Here is a 25,410-nt window from a genome sequence, read left to right on the forward strand (position 1 = left end):
TTTATTATACTGGACTAGACTAGAAGCTAGACTACACTGAACAACTCATTCATTCACTGATTCATTTATTCCTTCATTAGCTCAGTTTAGCTAAGGACACGCTACATTTTTAACTCATAACATAACTAATACAACTTTCCAAAAAAGTGTATCAAATTGAGAACCGTCCACATAGAGTCAAAACGTGTATGTACTGACATATCGTACATTACATTCTGTTACTGGTTTGTACAGGTAATTAAACAAAATAATCAAATTTGGTCTTATGCAACAACACCATTTGTGTATCCAAAAAATAGACAACAATCTCTGAGTATATAACACTAACTATGAGCAATAGTAATAGCAATAGTTGCCAAACACCACTAATGATTTTACTTTATAGCGATAAACACTTAATACTGGTAGACAGTGATTATTTGATTGTTGTTGTCATCACCCCATTAAGATACTTAAAAAAAAAATGCAAAACCTGACCTGAGTTTTATTTTAATCATTTCACGTCAGGTTAAGATGTGGATTCAAAGCAACAGATATGGTGGCCTTCCTGAGTTTACAGGATCAGGATTCAAACAAAAGACCATATTCTTTGATCAGAATTACTATGATTGTTTAAACGAGAAGACAGATCCATTTTGATGTAAATCATACAGAATGTACATACAGTGAGTGAGGTATAAACGTACAGTCTGTTCAAAGGGTAGTACTGTTGTGTTGATCTGAGTCTTGTCTTGATCTTTTGTTGATCGTCTCGGCTCGCTGAGACGAGACCTATATGACCATAAAACTATGCAACAGACTGTTCGTCTGTCCCTCACAGCCATGTTTTCATTTGCATGAATTAAATATGCAGTTTAACCTGACTACGCTCAATTAATTACATGAACTCATGCATGTAAACCCAGATACATATCTAAATCTCAAATCTTTTCAAATCTCAATATAATAAACAACATCAAACATTTGGTTCAGTCTTAGACACTTCAGGGAGTGAGACCGAGGTCTTCTCAGAAATCTGAAAATAGCCAGTCTGGTAAGCAAGTCCACCGTCGATCTAAATATAGATTTGCACCACAACAATCATGCCAACTGACTGCCCCCCTTCCTGAGAAGCTCCACTCCCCCAAAAATGCCAACTTATGAAGCACTTTAAGGAATTGTAACTGTGTCAAAAAATATACATCCAAGATGGTGGATGGGTCAAGTGAAATAAGTATCAATAAATGTGCTAAACTATAAGACTATTATAAAAGTCTGTTTCACAGCAAAACGGCTCTATTGTTAATAGTGTAGTGATATTCGAAATACAGCTCACACAGAAAGTCACTTTCAAAATCAACCAGATGTCTGTGATCAATGTGGCGAACAAGCTTTAACACGTTGTGAAATCTGTGTATGGACATCTTTTGCCCTCACGCAAAATTCCCAGTCGTGTGGATTCCAATAAATGTGACTGTATTTCAACGACAAAAATCTGCAAAACAGCAGTAAATGTGACCGAACGTGTTGTTAGCTTAGCAACATGCTAACATCAGATTGTATTGAACCAATTGTCTTACGTGCAACATGCTATTTTGAGTGCAGCTGCCATCGAAGAGCGCTCCAAATCAGTCACTTATAAGGTTACATTTTGGTTACCAGGTAGGCGCCTACGAAGAAAGTCGACAGTAAGCGCTCTCGCTATGTTTTGGAACGCAGCCATAGTATGTGCTCATCATCAGATCGAGGTGTCACATTCAGTTTTGTGGCAGCTGACCCACTAAGAAAGGCACACACAAATACAACCCCCATCCTGTTTAAGAAGGCTATACATTGAGAAGGGGACAGCAGCTGGCAGCTTGCCCTATTATAACCCCACACACACACACACACACACACACACACACGCCCAACGCCACCACAGATACACACTCAACCCCACCCAGAAATCACACACACTAATCACAGTCAGTGATTGCTCAGAACCGGCCAGGGCTGCCACACCTGCCTTTAAACTGGTAGATCTGCCCCATCTGGGCAACAAGAGCAGGAGGAGTTTATGGGCTAACAGCTGAAGAGAAACATGGAGGAAGGGGGATGATAAACAGAGATCTCAAGAGGATACAAGTGACGATGAGGATGTGTGTGTGTGTGTGTGTGTGTGTTAGGCCTCAAGGGAATAGTCAGTGTCATCTCTGCAGTGATCAGCTGGTGAAATTTCCTCTTTTTAATCTATTACCTGTAGCGGTCAGCATGAATTTCCCATTTCGTGTTCACAACGAGAAAGATAAATATAATGATAGCTATAAAGTTTAAATAATCATTCTAATTGTATGAGAATAGAAACACCCACACCACAACTATAGCAATGAGAACAAATTTAATGTGGCAGCAGATGCCCAAACTGCAGCACACGCTTGCTGTGGATGCAAATAAATACTTATAATAGTTGGCACACTTGGTATGATGAACAAGCCTTTACTTTTACTTTTGCTATTATTCCATATTTAAACAACCCTCTAAATCTTAAGGAGCGGACTCCAACAGGAATCTGTGCAGTTTTAGCTTGAGGGTTAAAGATTTCCCCACACGTATTTCGTTCATGTTCAGGTTGGTCTCTCGAATTCACCAAATTGACTAACAGAAAGCTGCTTGGTTTGAAAGTGAGCTGAGCTTCATACATTGCTTCACCATTGACCATAGACATGGACCTTTTTTGGATACATTTTGCTGCAATTCTGATAATGTCACACACTTTTATTATTTAAGTATTACGCCTTGGTATATAACTCGTCCCGCACTGCTTGTGCTACTCGCATGAAACGGAGTTCCCGTCAACTATCGACACATCAGAAAAACCTACTTTGGGAGGAGAAAATTGGTCAGAGAGTCTTCAAAACTTCGAAACAATGTAAACTTGTCATGGTCCAGTTGTTGATGACTTTGTAAAATGCTGTGGTGATGCTTGTCTGCAGCTGATCTAAGACCTACGATATTGATTTCAGAACTCATTCTTCCCAATATACGTTCATTAAAGGTAAGAAGGTGGAGTGTGTGGAAAGTTATTAATATTTAGGGAGTATTATTTACAATAAACTGCATTTTGATGTGAATACCAGAAAGAAGTCTGTCAGTTTTATTCAACAGTTATCCTCTAGGTAATGAATATTTTGCACTGCTGTTGCTATAGAACGATCAAAGATGAAGAACAATTTATACAAATATTAATTTATCGCTTGTACACTCAAGATTGTTAAATACTCAGAATGGTATATATTAATATTTTACATTTATATGTAGCCCACTGTTGTGTGTTCTTATTTATCTTGTTTTATAATGTGGTGTATATTTGTATGTGCTTATTCCGCTGGATACAAATATCTTAATAAAGTTTAACATGAACTAACGTTACTTCAAAATACACAAATCATAAAACATAAAAAATAAACATAAACAATGACGGCTTAGTGAATGGTGACATGGGAAGTACAGAAGATCACAGGATCGATAACATCCCGCCAGATTGCCTGAATCCATTTCCGTCGGACTTCATCGACAGGGAACTGACGAGGGAAGGAATGAAAACGACAGGTGTGGCTGCTTTTGCGAATAACAAAAAAGATCGGTACGCAACAACTCTCACTAGTTGCCTGCGGCGCTATCTGTTATGAATGGAGCGGTAGAAGATTACCACGACGATTGCGTATTTCCGGTCCCAAATACGGAAGTTGTGAGAAAGGTCTATCCTTGGGACGAAGGGCATCTCAGGAACCGCACTCCAATGGTTCGAGTCTTACCTCTCAGGTAGATCCATCAGGGTGTCGTGGAAAGGTGAGGTGTCTAAGACCCAACATCTACAGTAGCTACTGGGGTTCCTCAGGGCTCAGTGCTTGGACCACTCCTTTTCTCCATCTACATGACATCACTAGGATCTGTGATTCAGAAACATGGCTTTTCCTATCACTGTTATACTGACACACAACTCTACCTCTCACTCCAGCCTGAGGATACGACGGTAGCCAGACATTTCTAGCTGGATGAAGGACCAGCACCTTCAACTAAACCTTGCAAAGACTCAGCTGCCTGTGGTCCCGGTCAACCCAACACTACAACACAACTTCTCCATTCATCTAGGCTTGTCATTCATAGCTTCATCCAAGAGAGCCAGAAGCCTTGGAGTTGTAATTGATGATCAATTGAACTTCACAGACCACATTGGTAGAGCTGCCCGGTCCTGCAGATTTGCTTTATACAACATTAGGAGGACCGAGCCCTTCCTATCAGAGCACGCTACACAACTCCTTGCCCAAGCTCTTGTTCTATCCAGACTGGACTGTTGTAATGCTCTCTTGGCCGGCCTTCCAGCTTGTCAGACCCCTGCAACCGATCCAGAACGCTGTAGCAAGAATGTCTTTAAGTCAAGTCAAGTCACATTTATTTATATAGCGCTTTTTTAAAGTAGCACAACACAGATCAACAACATTGCTAAACACTAAATAACCCCAACTGAGCAAGCTCAAAGCAAGCCAAAAGCAAGGCGACAGTGGCAAGGAACCAAACTCCATCAGATTGGATGGAGAAAAAACCTTGGGAGAACCCAGGCTCAGTCGGGGGCCAGTTCTCCTCTGGCTTACATTCATATTGTTTAAATATAAATATTAAATATAAATATTGTTTATGAATCAAACGGCGCCATAACATATCGCAGGCGTTGAGTCGTCTCATCACAGGCGTTGAGTCGTCTCATCACAGGCGTTGGGGCATCCGAAATCCCCGTGAGAGGCTGGACACAAAACTGGACCTGACAAACGCCATTTTTCTCGGGACAAGCGTCCCGAGATAACAGCAGAAAGGCAGATGGGAAATAATTAGCATAGCTGATGTTCATAATGATTTCCGTTATAACTCACAAACTCTCCGTAACCCGAACTCTCCGCAACCCAACCATACGCGCCGACCCGTTTGTCTAAAAGGCTGTCGAGCCCCACTGGTGCGTTAAGCAGTTTCAGTGGCAAACGGTTCCGTATGGCATAACAGAGGACTAAAAGGTAAGCATTATGTGAATGCTTGACTAAAGAGATGCGTCTTTAATCTAGTTTTAAACTGTGTCAGCGAGTCAGAGGCTCGGACCGTATCGGGAAGGCCATTCCAGAGTTTTGGAGCTAAATGCGAGAACGCCCTCCCTCCTTTACTGGACTTCGATATCCTAGGAATGACCAGAAGCCTTGAATTTAGTGATCTTAAGGAACGCGGTGGATTGTAGGGCGAAAGAAGGTCCGTTAAGTACATAGGAGCTAAACCATTTAGGGCTTTATAGGTCAGTAGTAGTATTTTGTAGTTGATGCGGAACTTAATAGGTAACCAGTGTAGAGATGATAAAATCGGTGTTATATGATCATATTTTCCTGACCTAGTAAGAACTCTAGCAGCTGCATTTTGTACTAACTGTAGCTTGTTTATTGAGGATGCAGGACAACCGGCTAAGCATTACAGTAATCTAGTCTTTAACAAGCCGAAGAGACGCACGTCACTCAATTTTGCACTGGTTGCCAGTTACGGCTTGCATCAAATTCAACCCACTGATGCAAAAAATTCTGCAAGTGGATGTCACATTGTGGTGCAGTAATGGACCTTTACCTGCGGTGCAGTAATGGACCTTTACCTGCGGTGGAATGACCTGCCTAACTCAACCCATGCTTTCAAGAAATGGCTGAAGACGCATCTTTTACAGCAACACTTGATCCATACTAACACTCTCTTTTCTTTTTTTCTTCTATTCTATATCTGCTAGATTTTTTTGTTTACATAAACTGTCTAAACTGGAAAGGGTCACAGCACTTGCATATTATTGTCCTATTGTTAGTTTTATTGCTTCTTTTGCTCTATAAAAGTGCCTAAATGATTAAATTTAAAAAATAAAATAAAGCTATATTTAGAGACCAGAATACCACTGCTTGCAACCACATAGCTACATGCTAAAAACACTGAACAGCTAGCATTGTGGCTTTAGTTTTACTTTTAACCAAACACCACTAAGATCTTGGGTCTAAGATCTTGGGTGCGTCTCAATCCGCTCCCTATAGGACACTAATCAGGCATAATCTAGCTATTTAAAATTTATTTATGGCTTAACGTTGCAGGTATATGTAAAAATTGAAGTATTTATCATTTAGATAATCTTAAAACATGATTTCTGAAAGATATCAGTTCTGCTGCCGTACATAATACCAGTAGTGATGTTGTACAATGAGGACGTTGTCAAGTCACCAAAAACAGGCGTCATCAGTGTCCCAATGTGTACTAGTGAGGTCCTTACCAGTGCCCGAATTCATGTGCACAATATATATACTGTATACAACACCAGTGAGGGAGCCGATTGAGACACACCCTAGTTTTCAATCTTTTTCGTCCAAAGGATATGAACCCTGTTGACACATGCACTTGATGTAGATGTCTGCAAGATGTATTTCTGGAGGTGTCATCTCTAATAAATCTCTCAAATATTTTCTGTCAGATGTTAATAGACATTTAGACAAGAATGTATGTAAAACTGATTTTTTTTCCACAACAGATGAAGTGCTCTTTAGCAGACGTTTTGAAGATGATTGGGAAATTATTGTAGATATAAATATATTTAAGAACAGCAGGCCACATCCCAGATAGCAAACTGACATTGAATCAACGTGGAAACGACGTCTCTCATGACATTGAAACAACGTTGATTTTGCTCATCGAATTAACGTTGAACCAACGTCAGACGCGGCATTCTTCAAAGCTAAATGAAAATCGAAAATTGGTTTGCTTTCATAACGTTGAAACAACATTGATTTCAAGTTGATTTTCCGTTAGTTTTGAAAGAATGACGCGTCTGACGTTGGTTCAACGTTAATTCGATGAGCAGATCAACGTTGTTTCGATGTCATGTTTCCACGTTGATTCAATGTCAGTTTGCTATCTGGGGAGATTGATTATGACCAGGACATATCTAAAACTGATTTTAATATAGACAAGAAAGATTTAAAAAGGGGTTTTTAAGAAGCCAGGTAAGTGTTTGCTAACATAAGTGGATGTGTCACCACACACACACACACACACACACACACACACAGAAGGCCAGCTGGTATTTAGTTGTAGGCTGAAATCTATATGCTGGTAATCAGCAAATTAGATTGTGTACAATGTCTGTTCGCCATATCTCCGACTCTCTATACCCCCATTCCTGACTAACTCTATTTTCCTTATCTCATCTGTCTGTGTCCACATTTAAACACAATCATCCATCTTCAGTTACTATACACCAGTTTGTGTATGTGTGATAAAAATTAATTTCAGAAAGGACAATTGCATCTCGTCAGCTGGTAGACCTGGTGGTTCCAGTATATCTCCAAACGCAAGCCGCCATTCACCAGCCAGTAATGACCAATTACAAAGGCATCCTGCAGGGTTTGAGGACCAACCTTATCATCATCTGCACACACAGGGACTGAACCCCATAAATTCCTGAAACAAATCACAGGATGTGTCTTTTAGCTTTTTGGGTGCTCGGGAATAGCGATGGCATGTTGTAGGAAAAGCGATTTGATCAATTGTGATGAAGTGTTGGTTAATTTGTAACCGTCACAAGAGTCGCTGCACTGAGGTGGTGAAGCTGTGATGGCTTTAGATCTATGATTATATGATTAATCTGTCCTCAGTGTTTCAGAGGTGTGATTACATCAGTAGAAAGTAAGACATTTCAGGGAATTTTGAAAGGGAATCTGGTGTGCCTCAGGGCTCAGTACTTGGACCACTGCTCTTTTCCATCTACATCCCAGCAAACACAGAACGTTCCCCTAACGTTCCCGAATGGTCCCATGAGGTTATTGTTTTTGGGAACCAAACAAGAACGTTATAGGAACGTTCCATGTAGGTTATTTTTAGGTTCCATTTTTATAACGTAGGGTGAATGTTCTGGGAACGTTCCCTTAACCTTAAGGGAAAGTTCTAGGAACGTTCTGGGAACCAAAAACTAACGTTCCCAGAACGTTCCCAGAACCTAAATTTGGTTGACATCACTAGGATCTGTCATTCAGAAACATGGCTTTTCCTATGACACACAACTCTACCTCTCACTCCAGCCTGATGATACGACGGTATTGGATGGACGTCAATATAACCATAATGAACTGTGCTTAGTGACAGAATGACCCCCTCATACACCTCCAGTAAAAGCGTCCATTATTGATCAGGGCTGTGGAGACCCCAGCAGCGAGAGAGACAGAAAGTGCTTAAAACAAATGTCACATTTGACGTGGGAGGTACAAACACGACCAGCTGTCAAACGGGATCAGACGCAGTAAAAGGTGGACAAAGACTGGAGGGACACAATAATGTCCCCTTGTTAGAAGCATGAGGATGCTGTTTAAGCATGCATAAGGAATTAATCTCCTTGACACCGGGTGCATTTTAAAGAGATATTTTTAGACGCCGCCGTCACTGCGCACTGTGAGGACAGCACGCACATCGCACATTCACTCATACTATATACACAGCTGTATATACTTAAGTATGCACTACAGTGTGTACTAAACAAAACTATATTGCTATATTGATGACATGGTAATGTGATTGTACATGAAATACTGAGGTATTTTGATATATACATGGTGCTGAATGGTTCCACAAATGATGAATAGCATGGCCTTATATATTTCTTAAAACGAAAAAACATGTTAATAGGATAAATAGCCTACTTTTTTGTTTCTGTGAAGTAAAATATTTGAAGTAAATAACATATTTACAGGGTCATTGTTACATACAATAGTAACAACATGAATACATTATGCATATTACAAGCAAACCAAACCCTAATCCTAACCCTATATCAAGTACATGTAGTTATTATTACTCAGTACTTGTTATGTAAAATTACAGTGTAACAACTAAAGTGTTACCAAATAAAGTGTAACCGAATATTCTGTTTTTGTTACAGTGTTATAATACATTTATATAATTATATGTATTATATTAGTGTAATACAATACTAACTACACATACTTACTAATGGGTTGGGGCTTGTTTGGTTAAGTTACTACATGTAACATAACAAGGACCCTGTAAAATAAAGTGTTAGTGAATATTACACTAAACAGTATAATGAATTATTCTTCGTACACCCTATATAATATGCTACACTAAATAGAGTGTATACTTACAATACGCACTTCATTGTGTGTTTCATTACATATTAGACCAGTACTGCAGTATAAACTAGACTGTACACTACATAGTGCACTATCACAGTAACTGTATACAGTGCAATCTCAACTGTATATGTAAACTATAAAGAATAAATACTTAATTCTATGCACTATTCTTTACAGTATAAACAAAAACGAAATGCTTCAATATATACTAGTTAGTGTACTAAATAGTAGAGAACATTACATCCTATGTAGTAGGTATTTTACCCTACATAACATACTAAATACAACAGTATCAATAACACAGAGTATATAGTATTCACTATATACACTACTCCACAATATTATGAACACTGATTTACAATGTAGAATACTCTACACTATGTACACTACACAATATACTAAATACTTAATTAATGACTCCATACTATGTAATGCAATACATAAAATATTCAAGACTACATAATATTTACTGAATACTGTGGTGTAATCTACAGTGTATCTAGTATACACAATAGCTGTTAAAAATAGGCATTATGTACTGAATAGTCTACTGTGGTGTAATTTACATTATGTAGTATACACTACACAATATATTAAATAATAAACAACTGCATACTATATAGAGCACTACATAGAGCACACTACAGTACTTACTATGTACTGAATACCAAATGTATATTTGGTTACACATTATTTGGTAACATTTTATTTTACACGGTCCTTGTTACACATGTTACATGTACTTACCATAGTAAATTATGCATACTTACTAACCCTCAACCAAATCCTAATCCTACAGTGAGTGAGTACATGTAGTCGCTTAATGTTACTCAGTACTTACATATAATTACACTCTGACACCTTAAAATCAAGTGCAACCCATTATTTTATGGTGTCCGTGCTAGAAACTATAACAACTTGTGCTTACTATAGGATGATGGTTAGGGTTAGTTGCTTGTAGTACATGCAACATATGTAACAATGACACAATTAAAGTAAATAAGAATACACTATAGGCTACTATGGCGTTGTAATACACAATGTATAGACTATACAAAATACTTAAAAACGACATACTATAATACAGTACATAGAATATACAACACTACATAATATATGTATTGAATACTATGGTGTAATCTAGATTGTATAGCACATAGCCTAATGCACTACACAATATATTCAATAATAATAAACAACTGCATAATAGGGCACTACAGTACTGACTATGTACTAAATACCAACATTATTACACTAGCCTAGACTAGGGCATGTAGTATACACTATGTAGGCTACTAAATCGGCCTGCCCAGTATGCTATACAGTACAGCTAACATTATCCAAATCATGTCGTATCAAAGATCAGGAAGGTCCGCCCAGTGATATGTGAATGTTCATTAAGCACATCATCAGTAAGCAGTTTATTATAGCCGCGCGCATGACCCGAGATTATTAGGCTAAAAAGGTGAGAGAAGACTGGAAGGCACCCGCACGAGCAGTTGGCCACCCAGCTGCCATATTTCCGACAGCCAGTGTCAAACTCTCTGCTCTGCTGCACCTCCTGAATAATGAATGAGTGACGCGCACATTGCGGCTATCTCTCTACCCTGCGGCTGGGAGGGAGGCGGGGTCGCGCACGCATTGTGACGCGGCTGTGACGCGCATGCAGGAGTTTTAATCCTGTGCCGCAGCAGCAGATCAGCCGGTAACGCGAGGAGGGGGATGCGCGGTCGGTCGGACGGACGGACGGCTAGAACGGCTAAAAAAAGCCGCAGACAATTAAATCCGCGACCAATATTTATAGTGCGCGAAAAGGTGACCGACTCGACCGAAAGCTCCTCCTCTCTCGCTCCCGAACAGGCTTTAGGAAGTTCTAGGACACTGCGCGTCTCTTATTGTTCCAGACCAGGCCTGGGAAGAGGAAAGCTGCGCTGTTTTTGACGCAATTAAATGGGTGATTACGGGTTCGGCTTGTTGCAGACAGCGAACATCATCAGCAGCAGCAGCTCGACACTGTTCGGCGGAGGCGCGTTCACACCCTACTCCAGCCCGTCTCCGGTGCGCGCCAGCGGCTCGCCTCTGGTGTCCCCTCTTTTCCCGTCACATCAGCGCAACATGCAGGATGAGCCTGCGGGGTTGACAGCCTCTCAGTCCAGTTTCTCCGCTGTAGGTCACGCACAGACAGCCGGTGACCTTCAGCACGACCGGAACATACATCAGCAGGGTGATCCTCCGCAGCAGCAGACGTACTCCTCCTCCTCCTCCACCACCTCCTCCTCCTCTTCCACGGGCCTGGACACGGATGCGCCATCGTCCAAGGTGAAGATCCCGATGGAGTCCCCCAGCGCGCACCACATCAACAACGGCACCGGTGGCAATAACATGCTCGCGGCCGCTTTCCCGGAGATGCAGAACCCCGGGGGTGGCGGCGGCGGCTCAGCTTCCCCAACCCTGCCCGCTTTCGGGACTCCGTGGTCCGTTCAGACGAGCTCCCCTCCTCCGCCCGTCTCCAATTCCGCGAACGCAATAAACCCGATCCCCACCACCGAGCCTGACAACTTCTACCCGGGCATCCCCTCCTCTATTAACCCCGGCTTCTTCCAGAGCTTCTCGGCCAACCCGTGCCCGGTGCAGGGGTTTAGCAGCCCCTTTCCCCCGCAGATCAACGTCCCCCCGCAGCCTCCGCAGAGCCGCCGGTCCCCGGTCAGCCCGCAGATTCCCCCGCAGCAGGGCGCCTTTCTGCAGCAGAGGAACAACTACAACCACCACCACCAGGTGAGCGCACCGGCCTCGAGTCACCGCCCGTTCAGTTCATCCACATACACGGCGTATAAAAACGCGCACATACCTAGTAAATTCGAGAATTCATAGAATTCCAAAGGCTGTTATACTGTCATTGTAACGACATGGAACGTCTGCTGTTACGTCATAATGCAGCGCTCAGTGAGTGAAGCCATTGTGACGTGTGTGCGTTGAACACAAATGCTATCATACTGCACTGTCCTGCTTAGTAGCATTTAAAAAATAATAGTGACATTGGTATTAGTATGTTTAGGAATGCTTAACAATATTACTGTATTTTTGAATTACTGTATTTTTAAAAAAAAATCATTTAAGGTTTAGTGTTCTGTCGATTTTTGCTGCCTTGTCGAAAAATGCTACCGTAGCGCGAATTGATCACAGAATGCCGATTAAAGTCGTATGAAATACAATTCTAATACAATTCTAAGTTATGAGTAGCTACTGTATACTACTGTTTTTATTTTTAAAACGGTGTGAAAAGTAAAAATTATCATAAAATATTCATCTTTGACTTGTCAAAGTACACCTTTTCTTATAGTAACTGAAACTTTTAGTTATTCCTTTTCAGCTGGCTGACCGTACAAATATTCATATGGTAGTAAGCATTTTTTTAAAGGGAAATTATACATTATAACATGTGAAAATGTACCTTTTGTAAAAAAAAAAAAAAAAACTGTGAGTCTGCACATGCGCATAACCGGTAAGTAGGAAATCTCGATGGGTAGCATGAATTGTCAGAACAGTTAGTTCACCCAAAAATAAAAATGATCCCATGCTTTACTCACCTAGGTGTAGACTTTCTTTCAGCCGAACACAATATGAGTTATATTTAAATAATGTCCTGGCTCTTGCAAGCTTTATAATGGGAGTGAATGTTGCCTTAGATAGCGAAGCCCACAAAGCCCATCCATCTATCATAAAAGTAATGCAATACGGCTCCAGAATCTTAGCGATCCCAGTATGCAACCGTAGGCCAAATGTTTATGAACATGGAGAGTGGCATGGTCATTATGTGCTTTTTAATGCAATTTGGTGTAATGTCATAATAAGTTTTGGTAGTACAATCAAATAATGAGTTGCAGTGGAAATGCAAGGTCAGGCCTAGTCCAGTGAAACCATCTTGCTCTGGTTTTATGCACTCTTTTGGCAAAAGTAGTTGATTTGCGCTCTGCATAATGCAGAAATAGAGACAACAGTAGTATGTTTTTCCACTCATCGAGGTAATGTTGTTGAAGGGCTTCACGTGACATTCCAGGGATGTCTTGACCTCAGCGTCCCGTCGAGAGCTTGGGGATGTCATCACCCTGCCAAACTGCAGCGCTGTCTGAAAGAAGCTGTTATTACAGTAATCTGCAGTCCAAGCTTCACTCTGGTTTGGCGTTTCACTACCGTGGCACGGTGGCCATTTTGGTGAATGTGACTATTCCTTTACATTTCAGCATTTCTTTGATATTATATGAGATATTCCACCTGCTGAATCTACAACAGCACTGAGTAAATGATATTGTATCATATCAGTGTTGATGAGATGAAGTAAATACGCAGCATGTCTCTTATTGTGCTGTCGATTTTAACTAGTCAAGCGTCTGCTAGAACGGACAGCGTTTTAGAGACATTACGCATTTCACAAAAGCCAGTTGTGATATCTTGGGATCTGGCGGTGAAGTGTTCTCGGCCTGTGTGGGTTTGGTCGTGTGGGGGTGGGGTAGAGACGGTCACATGGTTTAGGAGTGGCCCTATATCTGTCACTGGGATATTTGTACATCTGAAGTCATGCTGGTCTAACAGCTGTTAAGAGTAGATGTCTTTTATCATGATATCGCAGCTAAGCTGGAGACGCCCGTTTTCAGGAGTCCAGCATTTTGTATTTATTAGGTGTGAGAGGTATGATCATAATCTTATAACGCCGTATCCCGAGTCGTGGGAAATGCTCGGGAAGAGCAGAATTGAAGTGATAGTAAACAGCTATCATTTTACAAATGATTTCTAATTTATATTAAATGAAATTAGAGAATCCTGACTTGATTGTAACACTGTTTCCACAAAATATATATTAAAATATGAAGGAGCACGATGATGATGATAATAATAAGACATCAAATCCTCATATTAGAGTGATTTCTGAAGGATCATGTGACACTGAAGACTGGAGCAATGATGCTGAAAATTCAGCGTCGATCGCAGGAATACATTACACTTTACTATATATTCACATAGAAAAGAGTTGTTGTAAATAATAATAATATTAATGAAATAAATGCAGCCTTAGTGAGCATAAGACACTTCTTTCAAAAACATAAAAATCTCACGACCCCAAAACTTGAACGTCCATCAGTGTTTTGCTATGAATTTAAGAAAACAAATGGATTATGTGGCGATTAGGGTTGGGTATCGTTTGAATTTGAACGATTCTGATTCCGATTCCTTGTTTCGATTCCGGTTCCTAACGATTCTCGATTCTGATTCTTTTAAGAGGCAGGGTCAAAAAAGTTTAGCTAACCTTGCTAACCAACGGTCTTTCTGAAGGAAATACTCCTTCTGTCACAAATACTCCTTTTGTCACAAATTTTGCATTTTGCCGAGATTTCGTTAATTTTTAGAAAAGTGAAGCCACACTTTGGACCGCTGACGTAAGCTACTCATGTTCGACTCGCGCGGTTATGCCAACACTTCCGGTAGACGCTTCTTCGTTGGTGTTGTTCAGCGGTTTCTTCTTCCGCTCGGCGGACTGTGAATATCGAAACTAGGAATTGAAATTTTAACTTTTGAACGATTCCGGGAAAAACGAAAAGTTAGTCCCGGTTCCAATCGATACTCGATTCTCGATACCCAACCCAAGTGGCGATACATGTTTTTTTGACAATTAAGTACTTAAAAAGTATTCATCTCATATTAATGACTTGCACATTTTAGTTTATTTGCACATTTTATAAACCAAAAGATAAAGTAATTCATAATCATAACAAACGAATGATAAATATGGCATTACGTTACGTAACACTGATCAAATCAGTAAACCTTATATTATAAGATAAATAGATCTGATTCTAAATTATGATTGGATGGGCCATATTTAAAGCCGTAGTTAAACAGCCAATAAATGCTCACCTGTGATTTTCTGACTGTGTCGTAGATTTATCATGACAGAGACAATTTATATAGAGACATGCCACTTCCTCAATCCGGGAAAACCTGTAACGCCAAAGATGGCGGTTGTATGCACAAGCCCCGCCCCTCCCGCTGGAAAGCCAATCGTCTGCTTTTAACAGTGTAGCCGGGAAACATGTAAGCCTAAAGTCTGGTTCCACTGACACACACAGTTGATGTCTGCGAAAGCGGAGACGAGAACCCTTGTGCATGCGTAGTAAACATATAATCTGTGGAAAAAAGACCTTTTAAAACTTATTTTGGGGCAAATTCAGCGATTTTGATCATATTTTACTGCTGTTTCTATACATGCTGTTTTTATGTCCCGGTGACCAGTTCTGACTCTCTTCCCATTCATTTAGGCCACGTTTGCACAAGGCCGGGTATTTAGAGAAACAAATATTTTCCCCCTCTCCGTTTTCAATAATAACATTGTGCGCACACCCGTCGAGCGCCATCATATCAATGCAAACCTATGGGCGGCAGTGTAGGGAGATAAAGCCATGCAAGCCAATCAGAATCGACAAGAGAGAACCTAAAACGCCGTTTCTCCCAGTTCACACGACAACACGTATCCGGCGTTTTCAGAAATCTCCACTTTGGCCGCAGTTTTTAGAAATAATCGTTTTCTGTGATAAAAACAGGGTTTTCGTGTAAACGTTTACACGGCGACGGCGTTTTTGAGGCTTAAAAACGCAAAAAAGTGAAACCACCCTCCAGAGTGGAAATCTTAAAAGCGCTCCACCGTCGCGTTCCCGTGTAAACGGTAAAAACGCAAAAGTCTGCTTGACTGTGAAGGTTGTACGCAGGCGCGTGGACTTGGTGTTGTTGTAGTATGCACTCCTAGCCGCCTGAAGTGCATACTACATTGAATTTCACACACTTTTGCGTCACCGTTTGCACGCGGATTTCCCACACAAAACGTCTCGTCTAAACGCAGAATAAAAAGTGATGACGCAAGAAGAGAGAGAACCTAAAACGCCATTTCTCCCAGTTCACACGACAACACATAACCGGCGTTTTCAGAAATCTCCACTTTGGCCGCAGTTTTTAGAAATAATCGTTTTCTGTGATAAACACAGGGTTTTCGTGTAAACGCGAGGCCAATCCGCAAGGAAATATGTGCATTTTCCCTTCGTGTAAACCTTAGATAGGAGCCTGGTCTTAAATAGCTGTGTCTCTCAGTCAATCTCAGTGTGTTTGCTGCTACAAACTACGTCTACCGACTAGCCAATAAAATTGCAACATGAAATGGCGTATCGATCAATGCGACACGGCACTAAAACTTAAAGCTACTTTCCTCAAGCTCCATTTGCAAAATTAGCATCCCAAGTCGGCCTCTTTTCCCAAATCATGACTTTCCCACTAATGACATTTCATTCATCTAGCAACATGACATCATGACTTTTGCGTAAACATACACGACACTTTCGAGTCAAGTGGCGTGTTTATCTCTACGCATTTTGAGCTATCCGCGTGTATGCGTGTATGTCTGCGGCATTAACGTCCGAGTCAAATGTCTACGCAAAACGAAGCAAAATGTAGATCTACATCTGGGGAGCGATCTCTTTTTTTCCTAGAATGGTAAGGGAAGACTCATAAATGCTATTAACCCCAGTGACGGTTAAGTTTAGGGATGGGGTTGAGGTAAGTCATATATTTATATATACAGTAATAACTTTAAGGCCCTGTTTACACGAGAACACTCGCGGGTGAAAACGTAAAAATATTTTATCGGATGCGCCTTTCGTTTACACGGCGACGGCGTTTTTGAGGCTTAAAAACGCAAAAAAGTGAAACCCCCCTCCAGAGTGGAAATCTTAAAAACGCTCCACCGCTGCGTTCCCGTGTAAACTGTAAAAACGCAAAAGTCTGCTTGACTGTGAAGGTTGTACGCAGGCGCGCGGACTTGGTGTTGTTGTAGTATGCACTCCTAGCCGCCTAAAGTGCACACTACATTGAATTTCACACACTTTTGCGTCACCGTTTGCACGCAGATTTCCCACACAAAACGCTCGTCTAAACGCAGAATAAAAAGGGATAACGTAACGGCACTTTTGCGTTTTCTCTTCAGAATCGTTTCCGTGTAAATATAAGTCAACGGCGTTCATAAACATGCTGAAAAGCGATTATGCGTCTTGATAGCACGCCAAAAATGGAAATACGAATTGGTGTGTCATACAGCGTTGTAGTACTCGAGACTCGGACTCGTCTCGAGACCATATTTTCATGGTCTTGGTCTTGTCATGGACTCGTGTGCATTTGGATTCGGAATTGACTCGTACTCGAACATTTTTTTTTTAGGACTCGGAATTATTCCCGAGTCCACTCGAGTTCAATTAAAAATATTTTTCATGATTATTAACGTATGTTAATAAAATAATTCTTTAAATTGATTGACACGCCCAGTGATTGGTGATTTTCTAGTGCGCAACTGCGCATGACAAATTGTAATAAAATTACTTTTAACACCACCTACTATGTGGCCTTTTTACCCTAAACTGATCATATTTTTTAAACTCTAAGTAAATTCAGTAAAAAAAAAAAAGGACTTCTCTAAGTAAAAAAAAGTAAATTAGGTAATCAACCCTCACTGGTCTCGGTCTCGACTCGGACTCGACTCTCTCTGGTCTCGGTCTCGACTCGGACTCGACTCTCTATGGACTCGGTCTTGACTCGGACTCGACTCTCTCTGGTCTCGGTCTCGACTCGGACTCGAGTGAGGTGGTCTCGACTACAACACTGGTGTCATACATACTCTACTTCATGAGATCAGTCTGCATCTAGACTAACTTGCGTGACGTCGTAGCCTTGTACGTGTCATCATCGTACAGTCTACATGCACGTTTAGTTTAATGATCTTATTGGATGGCCGAAATCACACAGTCTGTTGCAGGCATGAGTCGCAGTTGGCGGTTATTGTAGTAAAACATAGTAATATGTTAAAACTATTAGAACGTTATGCTTCCAAATCACTTGTAATGCGACCTGTGTTATTGAGGCAAGTGGAGATGTTGCTTGGCAACTCCAAACAACTCGTTGTTTAGGACACGTCACATTTTGATTATTTGATATTTTGTTTGTTTAAATGATGTTTAGCAGCGTCGCATCAGCTCTACTGGCTGATTCATTTCTACTGTGTAAACTGCCAGCGCCGGCTCTGGGATGTGGTGTACTCTCGCTGCATAGGCCTCAACAGCTTCCCAGTGTCTAGACGCACATCAGCGGTAATTATCTCTCACTATCCCTTAAACGCTCAACCAGATTATATGTACACGCAGTCTCGCACACACGCACACTCAGGCCATTACCCAATTACACACAAAGACATTACGGAGATGGGTGGGACTCTGATTTGCCATGACAACACCTGCTGAAAATGACAATTTGTTTCTTTTTGCCATTGTTTGGTGTGCGTTTTTACATTATATTCTAGGATAAAGACAAGTGTGTGTTCTCGCCACTTTCTTCACGAGATGTGGAGTCTTAGATGTAAAGCTTTAAATCTTCTTACATGTACAGCTAGGCAAAGCCTGGTTATGCTCAAAGTAACACACACACACACACACACACGGGTGATTACACCAGTCACTCTCATTCAGATTCCCACACACGCGTTAAATTTGTAGCTTTCACTCTATTTCTGTTGCTTTGAGGTCATCTGTGCTCGTGCTACTCCTTTAACAGATATATACAACACAGATGTCCAGTCTTTCTCTTTTTGGAGAACAGAACAAAAGTATCGATGACATCATCTAGTACTCACAGGCGTATCCCTTGAGAAAAAGTATAGCACACTTTTAAAAAGAGTTCTTAGGGCGCAAATAATACACTTTAAAAGAATATACCGAATTGTGAAGTGAATGTAATGTTTTCAGACACTTATTTCCATGTTAATTGCAAAAACGTCTATTGGAGCTAAGTGCTTTTTTACCCTCAAGTTGGACTTGACTACATTTTTAATGTAATTTTGTTATTATTTCGCATTTGAATTATGGTTCCAGTGTCAAGGGGGAATTTACTAATAATCACGTATGGTAAACTAAAATATGATTTAATGTATATGTCATGCATTGAAATATAGTTGTAATTACACATTAGTAACGATGAAGATGCAGTTTAAGTACATTTAAAATATATTAACTCTAAATGTAATATCAAATAACACCAAAATTATAGTCATGTACTCCGTACTATAGTGCGGTGAACGTGATTTCACCAAGTACCACATGTTCCCCCAGGTGAAAAAGACGTTGTATTAAATGTATTAAAAATATATTTGAAATACAAATAGTGTGTTTATAATACATTTGTATTTACAACATGCTTATTTAAAGTGTACTAAAAATGTATTTTATTGCATTTTAGTATATTTCTAAAAAGTATACTAGAAGTACATTGGTAATAAATATATATTTAATTACACTTTTAAGAAATATACTATAGAAAAGCATACTTTTAAAGTATTTATAAAAAGTATATTAGTAATATATTGGTAATAAATGTATGCTTTATTATATTTTTAATAAATATGCTAATGATAATTATACTTTAAATGTATTTCTAAAAAGTATATTAGAAGTGCATTGGTAATAAATATATGTTTAAATACACTTTTAAGAAATATACTATAGAAAAGCATACTTTTAATGTATTTATAAAAAGTATATTAGTAATATATTGGTAATAAATATATGCTTTATTATATTTTTAATAAATATGCTAATGATAATTATACTTTAAATGTATTTCTAAAAAGTATATTAGAAGTACATTGGTAATAAATATATGTTTAAATACACTTTTAAGAAATACACTATAGAAAAGCATACTTTTAATGTATTTCTAAAAAAGTATATTATTAGTACATTGGTAATAAATGTGTGCTTAATTATATTTTTAATAAATATGCTAATGACAATCATGCTTTAAATATGTTTCTAAAAAGTGTACTAGAAGTACATTGGTATTTAATTACATTTTTAAGAAATATGCTAAATACAAACATATTTTAATTATATTTAAAAATGTTTTACTAGAAACGCAATGCTAATAAATATACACTTAATTACACTTTTAGAAATATGCTAAAAACAAACATAGTTTTAGTGAAGTTTTAGTGTATTTACAGAAACCATACTTGTTGCTAAATTAAAGTATTTTTTGTGTTCACTTCAAGTTTAAAAATTCAAGTCCCTTTAATTCCCTTCCTAACATGAAGGCAATTAAACATGTATCGAAATTAATTGTATATTTCTACAAAGACTAGAAGTAGCACTTTAATTATAAATATGTGCTCAGTTAAGCTTTTAAGAAATATACCAAAAACTAACACACTTTTTGTAATACTACCAACACTTAACTCAATGCATATGTATTTCACACTTTATATTATGTGTTTTAGGTTTAACTTTTTAAAATTAATTTGTTATAATTATGAAAAGCACTAAAATTTGACTAACAAGTAATGCACTTCTATACTTCTGCATTAATTAATCAAATAGTCTTTTCCACAAAACAAGTGAATACCAGTACTTGCACACATCAACATAAAAGATCATGTGTACATACTAGAAAAACAAAATAAATTTCTTAAAGCTTGACTCTTACATTTGTTTAGCCAAAATTAATTAAAAAAAACTTGTTAATAAGCATGTTAGGTTTATATAAACAGAGTTGTTTCTTTTTTTGTGGATGTTAGTTAATATTTCCAGTTGCATTCATTTGGACCAATCAGAGCCAATCTTTTCAAAACAAGCTTGCCGGCAATTGTCCAATCACACACTGCCATTTGAACTTACATGTTGGGCGGGGCGCGGACAACGGATACTGACTGTCTGTGGTATCCCATTATAGCTTCGGATATTTCAACAGAAATCATGTATTTTCCAAATTTTGCTTTGTTATTTCACTGGCTCGGACCTAGTGAATGTGGATAGCACCGATCTAATATTGAGAGAACACACGAGCAGATTACCAGGTCGTCAGCTCCCGCGAACAATTTAGCAGTGAAGAGGACAACGCAGAGGTGCGCCGCCACGACATGGACAGAGCAAGATACTGCCAGAAAAGATCTTACTTCTTGGTGGTAAGTTTATTAGTTTAAGTGATTAGTATAATTGGCTTTATTCTCACTTTGGGTTTAGAAAATATTTTCAGAAGTTGATGTCGATGTTCTGTGGATTACTGGCGTTTCTGTTGATTTGACACTAAAGCGAGTTAATCCATTGACGTCTATCAACTTAATTGTTATAGATCTAGACAGTGACATAATACAACTATAAAAACATTGCACACTGTGTTTGCAGAAAAAAGGTTATTAATGGTGATTACACGACAGGCTTGATTGTCCCTAAGTAACTTCTTGTGTTTTAAATATTATAATATATTTTAAGCTCTAATAAAACTTTCACATCTGTGATATTTAATTCATAGTAAAATCTAATTAATTATTAGTAGGCTGTCAGTTTTCATGTCAATTCGATAAATAAATTAAGTTGTAATCACCAACTATAAGCTTTCACAAAACCAATTATTAAATATCTTGCACTGAGAAATTAAAATGATGTTAAATAATGAAATGAGAGATTTTATATTTAATATTTAGCCTAGCCAAGGAATTTGCACATTGCAAAGACATTTTTTTTATTAAACCCAACCGTGAGTAGATGAGGTCAAGTCGAGTAAGTAGTAGTTGATCCTCTTGATTTGTAACTTTTTGTTGGTGAAAAACAACAAAAAAAGGCAATAGTGTGTCATGTAGCAGCTAAGTAACTAAGTGACCTATATATATATTAACACGTATTTGAAAAATGAATATGTATTTTGCCTGATTATGCATTGAATTATGCAATCACATAATCGTGTTTTTCTCGAGGGACTGATTTATATGATTTTATGAGTGGTATTCAGCTTTTTTACATTTAATCAAGGCGTTATCAGCTGTCACCAACTTGTAACTTTCAATAGAAAGTTCTGTCTTTATTAATAATGAATAATTACTTTAATAATAGGGTGGAAGTTACAGTAATGGTTCATTAAATATGTTTCACCATTTAAACAAAATACAAATTATATATGAAGAACACAAACTAGTGTTTTTTCTGCCCTAACTTTGTATAACATGCGACTTTATTTTTTCTTATAGAGCTTCCAGGGATATTAGCATCTCTCAAAGAGGCCCTGGAGTCCATGAAACGAGGTTCATTCAGCTCAAGCCCAAGATCATCTGAGCTGTGTCTTCCTGAAACCTCAGAAATGGTTAGAAAATTCTTTATGATAAAGAAAAATCCTATTTGTTATAATAATTATATCTGACTTTTTGTGCATTAAGTGTTCTGAATTAAGTAACAAAGTGACAGCTTTTTATTAGAATTATAAATGAACAAGTTTATACTAATGCTTGTTTTTTTTTATTCTTGCCAGATTTCCCTCAGTGTTTCTGATGGCCCCAAAAGAGTCTATGGCAGACTGAACAAGTCACGAACTTCTCTTTTTACTCAAGATTTGGCCACTTTACTTTTTGCTATTGTATTTCACTTTGTTTGACTTAAAGGATTAGTTCACTTTAAAAAAAAAAACCTTTAGCTGATAGCTTACTCACCCCCATGCCAAGATATCCATGTCATTCTTTCTTCAGTTGAAAAGAAATTAAGGTTTTTGATGAAAACATTTCAGGATTTTCTCCATATAATGGACTTCATTGGGGACCAAACGGTTCAAGGTCCAAAAGACAGTTTCTGTGCAAACTGTTCAAAGGGCTTTAAACGATTCCAGACGATGAATAAGGGTCTTATCAAGCGAAACGATCGGTCATTTAAAAAAAAAAAAAACCACAAGTTTAAGTTTTATAAGCTCAAATGGTCGCCTTGCTCTGTTCTGTTATGCATGTTCATGATTTTCCTATTTGAACTCGTTCATCAAAATTAACAAATATTTTTCCGAGTCATTAGGTTCATTCAATGAACGAAATGAATGAATTGACTCGAAAAAAGATTTGTCAGGGCTGCCAACTCTCAAGCATTCAGCACAAGACTCTCGCAATTGAGCCAATTCTCATGCTTTCACGACAAATTGACTGTTAGCCATTGGACCCTGAACTGTTTGGTTCCCAGTGAAGTCCATTATATGGAGAAAATCCTGGAATGTTTTCATCAAAAACCTTAATTTCTTTTCGACTGAAGAAAGAAAGACATGGACATCTTGGAAGACATGGGGGTGAGTAAATTATCACCAAAAGTTTTTTCAAAAGTGAACTACTCCTTTCAGTTAGTTTATTTATTTATTTATTTTTGATCTGTTTAATACCTCTGCAAATCAATGCATTTTATGTTAATGTATTTTGTTTAGTTTTCATAATGCTTTACTGATGTAGTGCATTAAAGTTTATCTTTCAAAGAGTGTTTGTGTGTTTTGTAGAAATATTTTTTTTATTGGGTTTTGTTGAATTCAAATGTTTAAATGTATTTTTAATACATTAAAATATATTATTTTTATATTAAATGGTTTTTGGAAAAATATATTTTTAATATGTTAATAGTGGGTCCAATAGTGTTCTACTAATACATTATTAATAAGCTGAAATTATATTTAAAATATACTCAGAACGCATTAATGTGAAGCTAAAAATATACTAATGCTGTATTTCTAAAGTCGATTTAAAGTGTATTAAAATACACTTTAAATAAGTGCTATTATATTACATTAAATGTACTTAAAATGGTTCCATTTTAGCACAATTTAGTATAATAAAATATATTACTATTACCTTAAAATTGAACTTAAATACATATTAAAATACACTTAATATACTTGAAGTTGTTTCAATTTAGCACATTTAATACATATTTAATACGGTACATTTAAAATACATTAAGTATATCAAAATAAGTACAATTTAAATATATTTCCTTTTCACCTGGGCCTGCATCAACTTTCCAATCAACCAATCAGATTTGAGGGACAAGTTTACAGTTTATGTCAAGTGTAGGCTTAGAACCAGGGTGAAGGACTGAGACGTCAGTGTTATTCACCTTTCCTTACCCTCTATGGGTAGGGTTAGGTTTAGGGGTAAGAACTACATTTTGGTACAAGAATGTTGATCCAGGATCATGTCTTACTTGGCCAGATCATGGTGACCGCTTTTATACATGTCAGTCAACACATCAAAATAAGTGTACTTTTAAAAGGCACTTTTTAAAAGTGTAATTCAGTGTGTCGTGAAAGTGAATGTTAATATTACATTATCTGCAAGTGCACATTCAAGCACACTTCTTTTTGCAAGGATACCCAATATGTTTGTCCTTTTAGATTGAGAACGTCTCCTTCCTCTAATGCCACGAACGCCACATGCTCACCGGCTATATCAACAATACAGTTTTCTGTGCTATTTGAGGACAACATTTACATTACAATTGATTGTATTGCTTATTAGAAAAGTGAGTAATGTTGTAAAATTGAGATATTTCCAACCCGATCTCACAGGAACTATTACGAATTTTACGAGGTGGCTAATTCGGACGACCTCACTCACAGTTTTTGCTAAATCGTACATATTTTACGAATTGATCAATTCGTATGAATTCGTACGAATGACCTACCCCTGACCCCGCCCCTATACCTACCCATACGTGGGTTTAGACAAATCGTACGAATTCGTACAAGTGAGGTTGTACGAATTAGCCACTTTTTAATCACTTGTACGAATTCGAACGAATTGGTCGTGAGATAGCGTTGGATATTTCCCTATTTAATTAGAGAGGATCTGTACTTGCATGACTATCAATAGATGTGACGCATGCCCAAGATGGCCGCCGATTGCTTTAAAATGGACTTGAACTTCATGTCTAGCGTTTGCATAGTGTTTGTGTTTGGTCCCTAACTCCTCTTCCTGTGTGTCCGTAGCCCATGATGAAGCAGTCCCCGTGGGGCTCCCATCAGGGCGGCGGCTGGAACTCCAGCGGGATGTCCTGGGGGCGGGACCATCGGCGTGGAGGCGGCATGGGCGTGCCAGGCTCCGTCAGCCAGATCTCCCCCATGAAGAAACCCTTCTCCAGTAACGTCATCGCTCCGCCCAAGTTCCCCCGCTCGGCCATGGGACCCAAATCCTGGATGGAAGAGAATATGTTCCGCACCGACAACAACAGCAACGCGCTGCTGCCCCCGCAGGTATGTGTGTGTAAGCCTGGGGTGGGAGCCAGTTCTTTTATATTTATTGCTCAATATACATAAGCATCAGACATCGTGTGTCTGTACACCCGGTACGCCCTGTGCGTGCCTGTTGACCTTCTGCAGGATC

The 25,410-nt window shown here is 38.7% G+C and overlaps 1 protein-coding gene and 1 long non-coding RNA gene across 5 annotated transcripts in view; both read left to right on the forward strand.

Annotated features, from left to right (window-relative positions):
• Positions 1-10,756: 10,756 nt before the first annotated feature.
• cpeb2 (cytoplasmic polyadenylation element binding protein 2) overlaps positions 10,757-25,410 on the forward strand; it is a 50,267-nt gene continuing 35,613 nt past the window's right edge. Inside the window, exons 1-2 of one of the 4 annotated variants that reach the window (XM_089124365.1) lie at positions 10,757-11,939; positions 25,017-25,280. In XM_089124365.1, the coding sequence (XP_088980491.1) occupies positions 11,115-11,939; positions 25,017-25,280 (1,089 nt within the window). In that variant the 5' untranslated portion in view covers positions 10,757-11,114. The remainder of the gene's footprint in view (positions 11,940-25,016; positions 25,281-25,410) is intronic. The other 3 variants (XM_089124364.1, XM_089124363.1, XM_089124366.1) reach the window with 3 other exon arrangements.
• On the forward strand, positions 20,258-23,390 carry LOC148970517 (uncharacterized). The gene is made up of 3 exons (XR_016148050.1): positions 20,258-21,201; positions 22,261-22,373; positions 22,539-23,390. It is a non-coding gene; the product is annotated as an uncharacterized LOC148970517 (long non-coding RNA).

The sequence above is a fragment of the Pimephales promelas genome, chromosome 20 (assembly GCF_988280905.1).
Source record: "Pimephales promelas chromosome 20, fPimPro1.hap1.1, whole genome shotgun sequence".
Lineage (NCBI taxonomy): Eukaryota > Metazoa > Chordata > Actinopteri > Cypriniformes > Leuciscidae > Pimephales > Pimephales promelas.